General features: G+C 42.9%; 1 protein-coding gene across 6 annotated transcripts in view; it reads left to right on the top strand.

Annotated features, from left to right (window-relative positions):
- Nucleotides 1–17436, top strand: part of ADAMTS17 (ADAM metallopeptidase with thrombospondin type 1 motif 17) — a 164841-nt gene that overhangs the window by 128857 nt on the left and 18548 nt on the right. For all 6 annotated transcript variants that reach the window (XM_078381127.1, XM_078381125.1, XM_020781746.3 and 3 more), the window contains 3 exons: nucleotides 3142–3299; nucleotides 9188–9347; nucleotides 10754–10889. In XM_078381127.1, the coding sequence (XP_078237253.1) occupies nucleotides 3142–3299; nucleotides 9188–9347; nucleotides 10754–10889 (454 nt within the window). The remainder of the gene's footprint in view (nucleotides 1–3141; nucleotides 3300–9187; nucleotides 9348–10753; nucleotides 10890–17436) is intronic.

Here is a 17436-nt window from a genome sequence, read left to right as displayed (position 1 = left end):
TGACATTTAGTCCAGTCGTCTCCAACTCTAGGGTGCGGTGCTCATCCCCGTCTCCAAGCCATAGAGGCAGCATTTGTCCATAGACAGTTTTCGTGGTCACGTGGCCAGTGCGACTAGACACAGAACGCCGTGACCCTCCCACCAAGGTGGTACCTATTTATCTACTCGCATTTTTACATGCTTTCGAATTGCTAGGTTGGCAGGAGCTGGGACAAGCGACGGGAGTTCACTCCATCGCATGGATTCGATCTTACAACTGCAGGTCTTCTGACCTCGCAGCACAGAGGCTTCTGCGGTTTAGCCTGCAGCGCCACCACATCCCCTGAATACAGTGATACCATGCTGCAAATCAAAATGTGCATCTTTTATATGTATGTGGCCTCCTCTACAACCCCTACAACTCTTGTCTATTTCCATTATGTCTGTGTGTGACTGAACCCCAAGCCAATGGAAATGTATTGCTTTTGGGGTGAAATGGTGCTAAGGAAAGAGAGAAGACAGCTTTTCCATGAATAAGAGGGGGTTTAAGAGGAGGTGACCTCCCCAGTCATGTATACAGACAGCTAGTTTCTACACTTAAGGTTACAGAACTGACTTTCAAGTGTTGTAAGTTTTGCTGGGATTGAATTCAAGGGTCCTCCTATATTAAAAATATTCTGTCAGTCCTTTCCCTTAGTGTGAACAACCCACATTGGTTTTGCATGCACATCAAAGGCATAAATCCCTTTGTATGGTTTTTTTAAAAGGTGATTATTGATCTGTTTTGATACATTTTTTTTCAAAGAAACCATAACAAATGGGATATGGGAGAAGAAAAATAATAGAGGAGAATTTCTTCACCATGTTGTGAGGCTAGCATTTCACTGCTGAACAAAATCTGTTGTCAAAAGGTTTCTGTATATTCTAAAGTTTTCGATTGCCTCTGAGCGGGAAGTCAAATGCTTTTATTATCAAAGCCCTGCAGCAAAACACAGGCAAATTATCCCGTAGGATAACTAAGAAATCAAAGTGCTACAGATTCCTGACACTGTAACTTTAATAAGTCCTGAAGGCTGTGACGAACCTCCAAGTGGTGGCTGGAGCTAATTACATTTTCAAAGTTTTGGCCAATTAGGTCTTGTTTCTACTGTGGGACTGGTAGGGTATTTTGGAAGTGAGTGGATGTTCCATTTGCTTGGGAGCCGTTCCTTTCCACCTACGTTCATCATCCCACGCTGCCTGGCTTGGTTGCCTTTTGCAAACCACCTTGAACAGGAAATGCTTTACAATTTGTCGTATCCTTAAGCCAGGCAGCGAATTGGAAGGAATCTGAGTGAAGAGAAAGGCATGAGCTGATGCAAGCATGGAGCACAGACTGATGGTGTTGGTTTCTGTCCAGGAGGAGGAAAAAAAATGTTATGAAGAGTTGGTTATGAAAGAGACGTAGATGTGGAGACAGATTGTACAGGCTTTGAGAATATAAACCTTTGCCTGCTGCGTTCTTGCAGGTGAAAAAAGACTTTATTTTTTGAGAGGGAGGCAAATTTTGCAGAAACTCCACCCCTCCTGCTTATTTTGCACAACGTATAAGGGCCAGAATCTTATTGATGTTTGTGTAAGGTTTGTGAAACGTGCTGTGGCTAATTGTGACTATTTGACAAGGTGCTGGGGCACATCTCAGTCGTGCAGTGGGCCATGTGACCAAGCATACCATGGAGATGGCCTTCAGCACCTTGTCAAATAGCTGCGATTAGCTGCAGGAAGTTATCCCTCTTCCAGAGCCAGCTGTTCAGGAGGTATGGCTAAACTGGTGGCATACGTAGGAAGAAATATAAGAAAAAAACTATTATTGATAAGGCCTACTAGGTGTCTTTTCCAACATCTCTTGTTTTGCCAGTGTGCCCAACCAAATACATTTCTCTCTGGGTTCCTTCCTGTCATTGATTTAACATTGGTGTGATACCATTCAGCTTGTATTATTAGCAGCCTTTTGTTAGGTCTCTGTTCTATTTATTGTCTTAACTCTAATGTCCTCTTAGCTAAAGACCATCATGCTGTACATATCTTGTGGATGGAGATTCTCGAGTAGAGTAGAAGGTTCCCCCTTGACATTTAGTCCAGTCGTGTCCAGCTCTAGGGCGTGGTGCTCATCCCCGTCTCCAAGCCATAGAGTGAGCGTAAAGACAGTTTCCATGGTCACGTGGCCAGCGTAACTAGACACGGAAATTTATCTCTATCCCTTTTGTGGTTTGGGGACTACCTTTCCACTTTAGGAGGCAGAGCTGCCCTATCTTTAAGCAAAGTGAGGCAATTTCTGGCAGCAGCTTGTGGGTATCATGAAACAACAGCAAACTGCTCGTTATTTATTTTGTTATTATTATAGTTGGCATTTCTGACTAGCAGCACTTCCTGTGTGATTGCTTCAGACAATCTTGATGTTGGTTTCAGTGCAATAAATCTCTCAGCAGTTTTGCCATAATTTTACAACCAGCATCTGACCCAAGGCAGAACCCCATTAGGTAAAGGTAAAGGTTCCCCTTGACATTTAGTCCAGTCGTGTCCGACTCTAGGGTGCAGTGCTCATCCCCATTTCCAAGCCATAGAGACAGCGTTTGTCCAAAGACAGTTTTCGTGGTCACATGGCCAGCACGACTAGCTAGACATGGAACACCTTTACCTTCCCATCAAGGTGGTAACTATTTATCTAGTCATATTTGTACATGCTTTCGAACTGCTAGGTTGGCAGGAGAGAACCCCATTACTATGAGCCTTATCGGTGATTTACATGTGGCAGTGAGCATTATGCATCTGGCTACGTGGTATGCAAAATGGGGCACTAGACTGTCGTGATACAAGGAGAATTCAGAACACAGTTGGAGAATCAACATTGTTGAAGCAAACAAGCACCCTTCCCCGAATGTAGTAAGCTAGCACATAAAGTAGCAGGCTTTGGCTGAGAAAAATGAGTCAGACAGATAACATCTTAACTCCTGATAGGAGGACAATATTGGGTTACACTGGTGGAGGGTGAGGAGACTCATGTATAGGACACCTATCCCATTCATTTGCCAACCTTAACAGACATAGACCATGGGTGGCATTCTCTGTCTCTGATGTTGGAGTTACTTCCTGTTTCACTGCATGCTGTTTTATTCTTTCCAGCTTTGAAAGATTCCACTAAGAAATCCATTAATAGTGACTGGAAAATTGAACTTCCTGGTGAATTTCAGATCGCAGGGACTATTGTCCGGTATGTGCGGAGAGGTCTGTGGGAGAAAATCTCAGCCAAAGGACCAACTAAAATACCACTTCATCTGATGGTAATTTGCTCTCTTTGCCTTTCTTCAATATGGAGCTGAGTTCTGCATCAACTGTTTTTTTTTTCTTTCCTTAATTATGAGGGCAATTGATGTATTGGTTTGAAAGCCGGAGAGAGATCCTCCACGCAAAAATACGAGAAAAGCAGTGTATTGTAGTGGGTAGAATACAGGAGTTAGACTTAGGGAAACCTGGACTCAAATCCTGGATAGTGCCTGTCACGATTCCCACGTGGCCCCTGCTTGTTTCACCAAAACACAAGCTCACGCCACGTGCCCCTCAGCTGCCACCAGATGATTACATCAACATGACCTATTATGAATGATAGATGTCCAGGCCAGATGTCATTTTAAAAGAACCAAATAGAAATTGTTTATTGTTACAGATGTTGATAGAATAAGCAATGTAGTTTACTCTTAAACAAACATTCTCCTCTATCCACTCTCAACCACCACTCCTCAACGCAAACTCCCTCCCTCCCCATCGAACTCCCCCTCCTTCTGTTGAGTCTCTTATATCTCGTGACTCTACCCCTCCAGCACTCCCATTGGTCTGTGCAGATATCCTATGAATACCACAGTGCCTTCATTTCAGAAACTTCAGAAACTGCCAACATCCCCCGGAATGGAGTTTGTTCAGGGCATGTGTTTGAGGGGTGGGGGAAACAGAGATTTTTTTTCCCCAAAACGGTACTAGAACAGATGTTTGTTTGTTTGCTTGCTTGCTCCCTTAAAATATTTTTACCCGCCTTTCTCCTTAAAAGGACCCAAGGCAGATGCTGAGTTGCAAGGCACAAAGTGCCCAAGGGCAGGCATGGCCACATCTGTTTGAAAACACTCGCGAAAGGGAGGCAGGGGGATATGGCTGCGTAATTGCGTAAAATTGATTTCATATGAGTTGTGAGATTCTCCAGCCTTGTTTCCAGATTGAGATAATAAGGATCTTGCTCGCTTTCTGTTTTAGAAGGAGCTAGCCTCTTTTTTTTTTTTTTTTAAACATGCTAAAGGCATTTCTCCAGATGCATGATTGTAAGTATGTTCCTTGGATGAATGAGTGTTTGTGTTGCTAGGTCTGTTTCAGACCTCCACTTGGCAAGGACAAACTAAAAACCATCCCAGCCCCTGAGAGACTTCCAAATAGGTCGGCATCCTTCAAGGAGCACCGCGAAGTCATCAGCATCTCGCTCGCTTAAAGAAGGACAGGGTGGGTCTTCGTGTCTTGTGCTGGCGAGGGCCAAGCGCTTTGGATCCGGCAAAAAGCTTTAAAACTGTAGCTGATTGTCTGGTTTGTCTTAGCTTTGGCTTGCAGCTCAGACTAATAAAGCTCCCTCTGTAGCTACAGATGTGTGTTTTATTCCCCCCCCCCCAATCTTGGAAAAAATATTTGTTTTCGTACAGATTAAAAAGAGCGAGAGAAAAAGAAAACAATCAAAAGGGTCTGTTTTGGTAGAGTTAAAGGGCTACAAGGGCCTCAAGGGTTATCTGGCCCAGTGTCTTCGTGAAGGCAGGAGAGATCAGCGGATCTGAAAGACAATCCAGAGCAGATCTCTGTTAAGCCAGTCTCAATCCGCACAGCCATGTCTGCACCTTCATTTCAGCCCCAACCTTAAACAAAATGGACAGCAGTATATAAGTACCGGGCCTGGACCCATGAGCCTGATCTGCATTTGGCGTTTACATTTGCCAGTCATCATCTCTGACATCATCTGCTGGAACAGAGGTCTAGCAACTTGCAGCAAATGGAGGGCCCTCTTCTGTTGACTAAGAAACAGGCAAACGTCCAGGGCCCAACGTTTACGCAAAACTAGGCCAATCCAGGAGCTTTGTGATGATTTTATGTGCCTCCTTTCCCTTTTGTGCATGAGAGAACCTTGGACGCCAAAGAAGTAAATTTCAAGCACCTGGCAGGGAATCAAACCAGGTGACTCGCTTTGCATGTTTTTAGAAGAGGTGCTCCCTCAGGTGGTGAAATGTGTCTGTTTAGCAGAGTGCACACTTTACTCTCACCTATCTGTCTTTAGCATGCTTTCTTTTGTGATTGGGCGGTGGTGGGTAAACACGGGCTTAATTTCTAAGCCTGTTTCCTGAGACACTTTTCTGTGAAGAAATCCCATTGTGGGAGGAAAAACACAACAACTGCAGACACTAAACCTGCCTTTAACCTATGGCTTGACTGGAGGTTAAGCATCACATCACCTCAGTCAGGTGTCACTGGAACTGTGGGGCTCCTATTTTGTGTTTATTGCTATCCCACTTTTTCTTCCAAGGTCCTGTGTGCAGGGGAGGTTAGGCTGAAGGTCGCGCAGTGAGCTTTAGAGCTACCTAGCACTTTAAAGTGCTTTAAAGTAGCGCTCTCAGATTTTTCATGCTTTGAAGATTTAATACCACCATATGCGATGCTCACTTGTCTTTATCATGTTTTTTTAAAACAGTTAGGTTGCTTCAGTTTGTTACAGAACGTGGTGGAAATTAAACACTAAAAATTTTAATGAAACACCTCTCTTGACCTGCTCTGATTGCCTAGTAAAGGATGGTGTTGTTCAGCCTTCAGCAGAATGCCGGGATGACCGGCGTTTGGTGAGAAAGTCATTCGCCAGTGTTTCCACCAAAACAGAAAACATGTCTGGCTAAAATTAAAATGGGTGTTCCAGTCCTCCAAAATGCACAGCATTATTCTTCCTCCTCTTGCCAAGAGAACAGGGGATGTTGAATCACATGTTACGGAGGGGGTCAGTGCCTTTCAAACTGCAGTTGCCACAAGCTTGTTGCTTTGCATTGTCTTGGTGAAGTGAAATGCTTCGCCACTTTTCTGCTTCCCTTTTCCTCTTTCAGAAGTGTTTTGTATTGTATCCAGACCAGCCTCAACCAACAAGTGTTTCTCGTTCCTTTATTTTTCTGGACGTTTTATCTTGAATGATTCTCGTTTCTCATTGCAGGACAGAAGTATCATAGCTTTAGATTTTTTCTCCCCTAACGATAGCATTCAATAGATTAGATGGAATTTTTGTGTTTTAAAATTCCTATCTTTACTGATTTCACTTTATGACTTCTTTATTGACCACCCAGAAGATCCCAGTTCGTAGCATCTGTGCATGAATCCACATTTCAGATGTTTCTATCTTTTTAAAATACTAGCCTCTCTTAATGGCTTTATAGCAAAAGCAGGTGTACCTACCATTGTGCATTGCACATTCACAAAGGCAATTTTAAATTTCAAATTTGTTACTCCTTCTCAAGGGAGCTGCTCCAGGCCATTGGTAGGGCTTTTCACACTGGGGGAAAAGGTTTTGCAATTGCCCTTCCTCATCCTTTGAGCCGGCTCAGCATATTATCCAAAGTTATTAACTGAAGTTAGGAAAGTTCTTTTTTCCTCACTGCAAAATTTCAGGATCCTCAATAACTCCACCCTTGAGGCAACCCTGCTTCTCCACTTTCAGAGGAACGTGGGGGTGGCTGCTGCTGGAAACGGGATACTAGATCTAAGTCGAGGTGATTACCTTTTGCGCAGGTAACCACTCGTCTGGATTATTGTCATGTGTTGTCACGTGAGACTACCTGTAGAGATGGTCCAGAATAGTTAGTGCAAAAAGAGGCTGCTGGCTGGGTCCGTTTGTTCAAACACATCATTCCCATGCTGTATCATTGGCACTGAGTAGTAGCCAGTTTCTTCAACACATTCAAAGCGTTGGTTCAGATTTACCAAGCCCTAAATGACACAGGGCCACTCTACCTGAAAAAGCACCTGGTCACATCTGCTTCCTCCCAGATGGTGAAGGTCATTTTGAGATTATCTTTTCAGGGGTGCCCCTGTCCACAATGGCCAGGTAATACAAGAGCCTCCTCACATAATGCGCTCCCAAGGGGGGAAAAAAAACTAATTTGCTCTGCTTCCTCCTAAGTAGCAACCAGGGCTCTGCTAAAGCATGAACCTTCCACATTCCAAAATTAATATGCCTTTGTTTTATGATCTGCAGGCTTCGTTTCCAAGCCTGAGTGTGCTTTGAAGGAGTTGCTTGTCTAAAGTTAAAATGTGGCAATATCGGGAATTACCATTTCCCTGACCCTCAATGATGCCAGGCTGAGACCTTCCTTTTCCATCAGACATTCAGTGTTTGATATTCATTTTTGATTTTACTATTTCAGTTTGATTAGTGATTTTTTTAAAAAAAAAACACATTTTACTGTTTGAACACAGTTATATCTTGATTTTGTTTCATCTGATTTAATGTGTTTTTTTGTTAAAAGATTTATGATTTTATTAATTTCCCCCTCCTTTTTATCGTTTTTAAAGCCATACGTATTTGCTTGTCTGGTTGGGTGGTATATAAACATTTTAAATAAACAGATGAATAAAAAGATCCAAAATGGAATTCTCATCCTACAGGTAGACTTAGAAACAAGAACATTTGTTCCAGCCTCACCTACTGGATGTATGTGGGAGACTATATACAGGCTTTTTTCCCCTGCAGCAGCTGTAAAAGCCAGCTTTTGATTTTACCTTTCCTGTGTGGTTCCATGAGGTCTAAAGCAGATGCAGGTCCCTCAAGCTCTCAGAGGGCCAGACTGGTTCTACCTGGCACCATTCCCTACCACACATCAGACAACACATTGCCATATTTACTTAGGGTTTGGTGTTTTCAGTGGGCTTCTTGCTCCCTCTGGCTATTTCAATAATCTCACATAACATTTCACTGCAACGAGATACTGTGTCGCCTTCTGCCTACCTCTTCCCTTGGCTTTCCCACTAATCTTTCTTCCAGCCGGCACCCAGTTCTAGCACACCTTCCGGCACACTTGGGATTTGAACATATCTAATCCATGGCATCTTAGTTCAGCAGAGCCATTAATTTTAACAAGCTGCTTTAACAGTCAACTTAGTTCACTTCATGTTTTCTGAAGCTCTACTTTAATGACCAGCAACAAACTGTTCGAACAAGAAACTGAGGGTTAGGGGGGAGGAGTTGAATATATGTGTATTCTTATTAATTCGTGGGAAAGTTCTTAGATTGGTACTTAGAGTGGCCTAGAATTAGAGAACTACAGGATATCCACAATGCACAATTCTTCAAACATTGAACTGAGGGAGTGCATTTATGGTTCTCCAGACGTTTTTGGTGTACATCCCCCCTGCCAAAATAGTAAAAGACTGTAGGAGTGGCATTTTAAAAAAAGATCTAGAGAGCCATAGTTGTCAGCTCCTACATTATGTCCTCAAAATATTATTAAAAGGTCAAGAAGAACCTGTTAACAGTGATTGACCATGACTGTAAACTGACAACTCCAGGTTCAAAGGTCATGTGTGCAACCTAATAGACAACCACTTGGGGGGGGGGAGGCAGTGATAATTGTTGTGTTTATACTCTCCTAGCTGAGCATCATCTGCAGCCTAACAAAAATTCTGTTGTTTGTGACTTTGATTGTTCTGATCCTCATTCACTCGAAATGGCTGATTCTTAGCCATTTTAAACAACTGAAGCATTAATTTTTTTTTGTTTAGCCATGTCCGACTCTTTGCGACCCCATGGACCAGAGCACGCCAGGCCCTCCTGTCTTCCACTGCCTCCCAGAGTTGGGTCAAAATCATAAAAAATTTTGAACCCCAAACAATCGGAGGTACTTTTGGAGTTTTGCTGTTCATTCGTTTGTCTCAAAAATGTGAACAGCAGCTCAGGCCATCTGTCTTACCCAGAAGAAAGAGAGAGAGGGGTGTGTGTGTGTTCTTCAAACTTGCCGTACCATTTAAATCCCCAGCCCTGACTCACTCAAAACTCTTGATGTAGAACTACTTTTATTAGCTCTTTGCCATTTTAGCCATTTTTATCTATCTCTTTCACTGGTGTGTCATCCTTCCTCTGCTGCTCTCAATAACGGACTCCTGTTCCTTCAACCAGGTACTGTTATTCCATGACCAGAACTATGGTATCCACTATGAATACACCATCCCTGTGAACTACTCTGTTGAAAATAGAAGTGAGCCAGAACACCAGCAGGACTCCTTGTACATATGGACCCACAGTGGGTGGGAAGGCTGTAGTGTACAGTGCGGAGGAGGTAAGCGCTGCCTGTCCATCTGGAAAACTGATATCCATGCTACTAAATGACATTTTGGAGGCAAGTTGCAATATAGGGTAAAATACAAGAACATGGGCATGGGTTACTAGATATTAGCTCTGGCCCTTCTGCTAAGCCAGGTGAGTTGCTTGTCTCAGGTAGTGGAGTAAGAGTGCTAGTTAATCGTGGTGGTCCCCTCTCATATGCCCTCCCTCGCTCTGGGGATTCTTGGCCTCCAGAAACAACACTTACAGCAAAACCCCTCAAAGTAGAATAATATCTGACTATGAGTTTAGCAACACACAGAAAAGCAAGGTACAGGCATTTGCCTTGCTTCAGTTCAGACATGGGTCCATCCACTGAAGTATTTCCTGCTGCTGGGACTACCGCCCAGAAGTAGCAAGCAGGATCTTCAGGGACCCAAAACTCTGGCAGGATCCACCAAGAACAGCTGCTCTAGCCCCCTCCCCTTTGTTAAAAAAGAAGCAATAGAAGAGTGATCTTTCTGTTGGCAGCAGACAAAACCTGCCTGCCAGATTTGCTTCCAAGAGTGACTTGGAAACTGAGGCACAGATGGGGGTCGGAGGAGGCTGACATCTACAAAAACATGATGTTCTGCTACCAATGGCTGCCATGCTTTATATTTGCAGCCATTTTCCCCACACACATTGCTTTGGAATGGCAGTCACAGAAGAGGGCCTTCTGCAGAGTCTCCCTCAACCATGCAACCAATTCTGTTTGACTGACAGCAGCTCTCCGAGGCCTCAAGTAAAGAGGTCTTTTCTCTTCCTGCTTCCTGACATTTTTAAAACTGGAGACCCTAGAAATATGAATTGGGACCCTGGTGCATGTAGCACGTATTCTGTACCCCTTGAATTGAAGCATTCCTGAACTGAAGGCCGAAGAATTGTCAGAAAATCCAGCAGAAGAGAGAGAGAAACAATGCACGGAGACAAGAGTATCTATTACTGTGAAGGTCATGGGGGTCTCCAAAAAAACCCGACTGTCATTGCAGCTGCTGAGTGATGGAGGGCGACTTAGTGCATCTCGCTGTGCACTTAGGTTTCGAACCCCAAAGCCTCAGGATGCTGCTGTGAAAAGCAGCAATTTTTGAAAACAGTGAGGACGTGTTTGCAGTCAAATGGAACTCAAGAGATATGAAATCAGTCTTCAGCATTTTTGTTTGTTGTTGAATTCATAGATATTATTCTGTTCTGACAGTTTTTAGTGTAAGTAACTATTTCCGGAGAGCAAGAATCTCCAGAGTGATGGCATGTGGTAAGGACCATGTTTTCATCTTTCTCTCTGAAATCTGACTCTCTTTGAATGCAGCCGTATCGACGTATTTGAATAAAGTGACATCTTCAAACCTAGAATGATTCTTCTTCCCTTTCATCCACTTTCAGGAGAACGTAAAACCATTGTTTCCTGCACCCAAATAGTTAACAAGACCATGATGTTGGTGAATGATAGCGCTTGTCAGCGGGTGACCCGTCCTGAGTCCCAGGTTCGAAGGTGTAACATGCATCCTTGCCAGTCAAGGTAAGGAGCTTCTTACGGCCAGTAGCATGAATGTTTCTGTTTGTATTTTTACAAACAAGTTCCAATATATTGATTTATTTAGCCTATCTACCACCCTGTCATGCAATGTGCACTCTTTGGCCCATGAACAGTATACACATAAACACAAGTGATTCAATAAATTAAAAACAGTGCACAAGTAAATAATGTAATACAAAAATAAAATGCAACGTAGCTCACCAAGGATCATTTAGAACAGATTTTAAACACGGGGGTCGTCAAAAGGAGGACATGAATAAAAGACAGCTTTAAATAGTTCTGTTTTAAATAAGTTTTTAAAAATGGTTGTCGTGGGGTTTTTTTTGGGCTCTTTGGCCTTGTTCTGAAGGTTGTTCTTCCTAACGTTTCGCCAGCCTCTGTGGCCGGCATCTTCAGAGGACAGCAGCCAGAGCACAAACAGAGCTGTTCACACAGCCACAGAGGCTGGCGAAACATTAGGAAGAACAACCTTCCAAACACAGCCAAAGAGCCTGAAAAGCTCACTTTTATTTTTTATCTTTTATTTTATTTATAAAAAAATGCTCAGTTTCTAGTAATGACTTTCTTGGCCTCCTTTTGCATTACAGTTTTTAATAATAAAAAGTGGAAAGAGCATTTAGGGCTTTATAGGTGGTAATCTGCTTCTTGAATTGAGCAGGGAAACGAACAGAAAGGCAGTGGAGATGTGCCACAGCGCTTAGAGTGCAGGATCAGACTCGAAAGAGCCAGATTCTAGTCTCAACTGAGCCATGAAACTCTCAAAGTGACCTCGGGGCCAGCCATTCTTTCTCAAACTAGCCTACCTCATAGGGTTCTAGTGAAGATAAAACGTTGCAGAAGAGAGTCACTGCAGGAACAGCATGATATAAAAAAGCAAATATTTGGAGCTGCTTAATTTGAGCCATTGCTTGTATGCTAACCTGAGATCTTTAAATAAAGAGCAGGATGTAGATGTTTTCCGGAAAGGAGGGAAAGCTTCCAGCGTTACCAGAGCGTTGCCTAAAAGGGACACTGCTACTCTCTCTTTCATCACTGAGATTATTTCAGAATGGACCAAAATTGACTGTTTCTCAGGATCCAATCCCAATTCAAACAAGTCACTCTCCAGTGCCATATCAGGACACTTAAGACACATAGGCTTTACTGAGGTGATAAAATGTTATCCGAACTGTGAGCACGCTGGTGGATGCTCAAAAATAAGAATGTTTCTCTGGTGCTAAACTCTTCCCTTGACAGACTAGCTTTGTGCATATAGGGCCTATTTTTGTAAGCAGTAAGACTGAAGTGGCACAGTCTAGACAATAGTTTGTCACCTCAGGGAGAACCAGACCATCATACAGAAGACATTTACTGTGGCTGCCTTCCAGTAACGCAACGTCCACTCTCTGGAGACTCGTCAAAGCCAAGAAGCTGTTTGGAAATAGTGCTAAGGGTTCTTTTTATTTGACAGAGATGGAATACACCACGTGGGTGCTGCTTGTGTTTAAGCTGGTCTGTGTCAAAGTCTTGGTCGTTGCGAATATTTCAATCAACGTTGTATGCCTTTTTCTTCAGCCAGTGGTCTTAATTTGTGTCATGTATGTGTGTGATTCCCCTATGCCCCCCTTAAACCATCCTGGTTCTGTTAAGGGTCTGGAACAGATTTCTAGAAAGAAGTAATTGGATAAATGCCCAAATTAACCTTTAATAGAGATGCAAATCAAGCAAAAAAAAAAAAAAGATAATTTGGTGGTGTCATTAGGAACGAGCTGCAAAAAAGGAAAAATGTCCCTAAAGGGGAGGGAATTAAAAATTGAGAAACGGACTATTTTCTAAAACTAAAACCAAATTTCTACAGCACGTTTGAAGCGTTCCTTCTTCAATGGAATAGTGGAAGCTTTCCACTATCAATGGAATAGTTCCAGTCTCCTTTTCCTAGTTGGTGTGGATAGCTAGGTCATCTTTAAATGTTCAAAACCTTCTGAGGCTGCCTTGTCACTTCAATTTTTGACCCCTGAAACGCGGTGCCTCGTTTGCAAACAATGCATCTAGGGTTGAGAGGAGGGTCGAACCACTGCCAACCGAACCCAGCTCTGTTGAGAACAGGAAGTCTAAAATGCTTTCTCTCCATGGATTTAATCCTTTTCCTTAATGTTGTGCCAGAATTGTAGCGTTTAGTGTGGAATTTCTGAGCAAATATACGGTCACAATAAAGGACCATTATCCGTGGTCAGACAATGAAGGATGCTGCTCCTATTGGTCGGTTTTATTTATTTATTTTTTATTTTCTTTATACCCCACCTATCTGTTCAAAATGACTAGCACCATGGCAACACACAACCATACAGTGCTTCACATCCAGGAAGGCCCAGCCTCCCTCTCGCCTAGCCGTTCTCTCCCTCCCTCCCTCCAGGTCATCCACACATTCATACTTCGTGCCCTGCCAAATGGAAATGTTTTCTGAAGCACATTCTCTGCGTCTCTGTAGAATTTAAATTTCCATTTGTGCCTGCCCACCCAGATATTAGAAATGCATGCTTGGCATGGGTCTGACCGACTACATCTTAAAGGGACCATTCTCTTTCACCGTGGCTATGGTTTATTTATTTATTTTTAAAGAAGTCCCGAGTTTGCTTCCAGATGGAATTATTACAGCATTTATTATAACTCCTCCTGTCTTTCAGGACAAGCTCTGCCCTCATGGAGGTGATTTGTAAAAAAAAAAAAAAATGAATAAGGGCTGTTTTTTTGGTGCTTTGTAGTCTAGACTGCTATGTGATAGAAATGCTTGTCTTTTTGTGTAGATAGCTCAAGAGCTTCTTGTTTGCCCGATCATATTTTTGTCCACAACATGCACTGCTTCTGGGCGCCTGGGCATTTTTCTTGTCTGTGTGTATTCTTTTGAACATATTTAGGGATGGAAAAAGAATTTTGTTGGATTTGACCGTCCTGAGGAAAATCACATTTCCACACCTCCTAAGACGCATTGCCAATGGAAACACGCCTTACCTTGAAAGTCTGCCCGTTTGCAAGGGTTTTGAGGCATTTCTGAGAAGGATGGTGCATGTAAAACTATGTGCACACTTTAGAATGTCAATGGCTGAAATGTGTGTAATTGAAAACAAATGGATGAACATTTTTGAATCACTGGCAGAAATGCACAAAGGTTAAAATACATAAATACATTCATACAGTATAAGAAATTTGTAAACAAATGAGACACGTTAGTAAAAAAAATGGAGGTGGAATTTGTAAAAGTGAATTGAATAGATAAATGTTCAATAAATACAGTGCTGCTCTTTGTCACCAGGTGGGTCTCGGGCTTACCAGGGACCCTGTTATTGGCAATGCAGCAGCCCCCAGTATGATGATGGTGGTCCATCCAGCTCCCTCTCCTGTCATGGAGGCCCCGTGTGTCGATTGGAGAGGGTGCTGGGGCATCTCTGGAAGCTGACATGGGTCAAGAGAGGGGTGTGGGGTGCGTGCGTGCATGTGAATCAGTTGTGTATGCCTTACATTTGGGGAGCATAAGAGTTATCCACAGATTTTGAACTACGTGGGGGTCTGATGCCCCTAACCGGTGTTATTGAAGAGAGACGTATGGTTTCATTTTTGTGTCATAGGGTGGACATAATTGGAGGTGAGTGTGTGTGTGTTAGAGATACAGGTATAAAAAAAACCAGCCAGCTTCCTCTGAATGCAGGAAGTTCCATTTTGACTTTGTATTAGGAGGAATTAGAGTCTTCCATGCTGTGTAATAAAATCTGATACAATTACACAGACTAGAAGCTGATTGGAAAGAGGATAAGTCATGCAGAGATAGGACAGGACATCTCCTCTGTGAATAGGTGCTTTTGAGATTATGAGGGAAGTAATTAATAATATAAGGTAAAGGTAAAGGTTCCCCTTCACAATTTTTGTCCAGTTGTGTTCGACTCTAGGGGGCGGTGCTCATCCCTGTTTCCAAGCCATAGAGCCAGCGTTTTGTCCGAAGACAATCTTCCGTGGTCACATGGCCAGTGCGACTTAGACACAGAACGCTGTTACCTTCCCACCGAGGTGGTCCCTATTTATCTATTTGCATTTGCATGCTTTCGAACCGCTAGGTTGGCGGGAGCTGGGACAAAGCAACGGGAGCTCACTCCATCGCGTGGATTTGATCTTATGACTGCTTGGTCTTCTAACCCGGCAGCACAGGCTTCTGCGGTTTAGCCCACAGCGCCAGCATGTCCCTAATCAATAATATAACTTCATATTAATAATAAAACATTGCAGCTTTTCAAAATGCTGGATGTGACAAACAGCACCATCGTAACCAAGAACTCCCAGAACTGTTTATGGTGTTTCAGTTCTAATTTAGTAGCACACAAGCAGTAATAAAATAAGAGGAGCTAATTTCTTTCTTGGTACAACATTGGCCTGGTTCGTGGCTATCTTGGAGATCATATGTTCAGTTCAGCACCTGTAGCGTTCTTCTCTTGTTCCCTCAAAAATCTTGTGTAAGTAGATGTCTTAGGGGAGAAGCTGCATGGCCACCGGCGGCTTCATAGTTCCTTCCTCCTTGTTCTAAATGATCTAAATAAATAAATAAATAAATAAAAGAGGAACTCAAACTCCATTTGGGATTCTGAGGAGACAGAGTCTGGAAACACAGAACAGGAATGTTTACCTACCCACCAAGATGTGCTTCGAAGGCCCACCTCCATATCCTCTAACAATCTGAAATTACAACAATGGAAAAGAAGGCCTTTGCACTTGGGTAGCACCTCATTTATTCCAGAATAGTGGCACAGACTTTCTCTTTCTCTCAGGCTAAGCAAAGACTCCCTTTATTTATCCACGCCTCGTTGGGTGGGTAGAGTAGATTGTTTTATTAACACTGGACTTATTAATTGTGGCTACATTTCTTAAATTATTATTTTGCTCCTTCCCCCCTTTTCCCCCCTCTCTTTTTGTGATGGCCACATGTTGCCGTGACAGTGAAAACTTTCTTCCACCATTTAGTAGTCAAATCCCCAAACCTTTTAGTCACAACCTAAAAATGTGTCAAAAAGAAAAGTGGTAGAACAGATGCACCATTAGTATCCACCGTGCCATTGTACAATGGGTCCGAGCAAAGTTAAATCTAAGTGACAGCTCCCCCCCACACACATACACCCCAAGTACTTGTCACAGCTTTCCACGGAATGAAAGAAAGGGCTGTTATCCTGAACTTGCATCGCGTCAGAGTTTCCCGACGGTCATTGTCGAGAATGCCGGGCTCTTCCCATGCCCGTCTTTCCTGTTCCCTTACAGACCACTGAACTGGAAGTGAAAGTGTGTGAGGCGGTCTCCTTTCTGCTGCCTTCTGTTTCTTTTCCCTCCAACAAAGGTCACAACCCATTTTTTCCCCCCTCGGGAGTGCATTTGAACTGTCAATTCTGAAGGCGAACCAACAGGGTGGCTCCTATGGAAGCTTTTCACTCCTTTCATCTCTGCTGATCTCCTTTGCTCTCCATCCTTTTCTCTCCTTTCTTTGCCAAGGGCTATATATCACAGGGAGATGACAATACTCTAGTAATGCTTCATTCAGCAAGATCTGGAGAGCAGCCATGCCTGCTTCTGGGACTGACAGTACATTCACAATGCAGCTTCTCACTCAGCCCCCTTGCCCACGACTCCATCAGGCTACTCCCATTGCATCTGAACGCTCAGTCAACAACTTCTTTAATGGTCTGTCCATTATTTTGGTTCCATTTTTAACTAGGGTATTTTTTTTAATTAATTTTTTAAAAAGGCCTGCTTTCAAGCCTCCCTTTCTCTTTCTTTGTCTTCAGTTGGTTCCCTCTATCTTAGTTCCTACCCTACAAAGTTCCTTAGCAAAGGTTGCAAGATAAATATTTGCTTGATTTTGGGAGGTAACCATGTTGTCAGGCTTGTAATGAAAGGTTAGGATTCTGGCTTCCTGAAAGGCTGAATGGTTACCATAGCTGCCGCTTCCTCCTTTTCCTCCATATACACACATTTCATGGTCATATAGCATTCTTGTTCCAGTCCTTTAACTTTGGAAACAATTAGGGAAAAGATCTTCCTTCTTGACAGGTCATAGGTAGTACAATGATGCCATGTAGACATTTCTCTTTACCTGCATCTTCTGTATTCTTCTTTACCTGTACGATGTCACATAAGTCGTACCAAAACAGCTCTTTAGCGTGACTATAAGAGCAAATTAACGAAAGATAGTATAGGGTATAGAGATAACGAGACCACCTATATTCCCTTGGAAAGGAAATTTAATTAGGATAGCCTTTGGAAGCTATAATTATGTTGATCTTATCTGCAATGTGTTACATATAGTTTCATAATATTTTTGTCTTTTGCTTTTCTTACAAAGCAAAGAGCACAATGGAGTGTCATATTGCCAAACCGCTCCTGATGCTCCTGCTATCCACACTTCAAACCTGTAATTTTCTGCTTAGCCTTTTAACCTCTCTCCTGATCTTTACCTCTCACGATAGCTCAGGTCAATCCACTCACCCCGATGTCAACAGTGGGTTTTTGAAGGCAGAGG

Source organism: Pogona vitticeps, chromosome 12 (assembly GCF_051106095.1).
Source record: "Pogona vitticeps strain Pit_001003342236 chromosome 12, PviZW2.1, whole genome shotgun sequence".
In the NCBI taxonomy this organism is placed as follows: Eukaryota; Metazoa; Chordata; class Lepidosauria; order Squamata; family Agamidae; genus Pogona; species Pogona vitticeps.
Note: the sequence above shows the minus strand (reverse complement) of the source record. Positions and strands in the feature narration are given on the sequence as shown.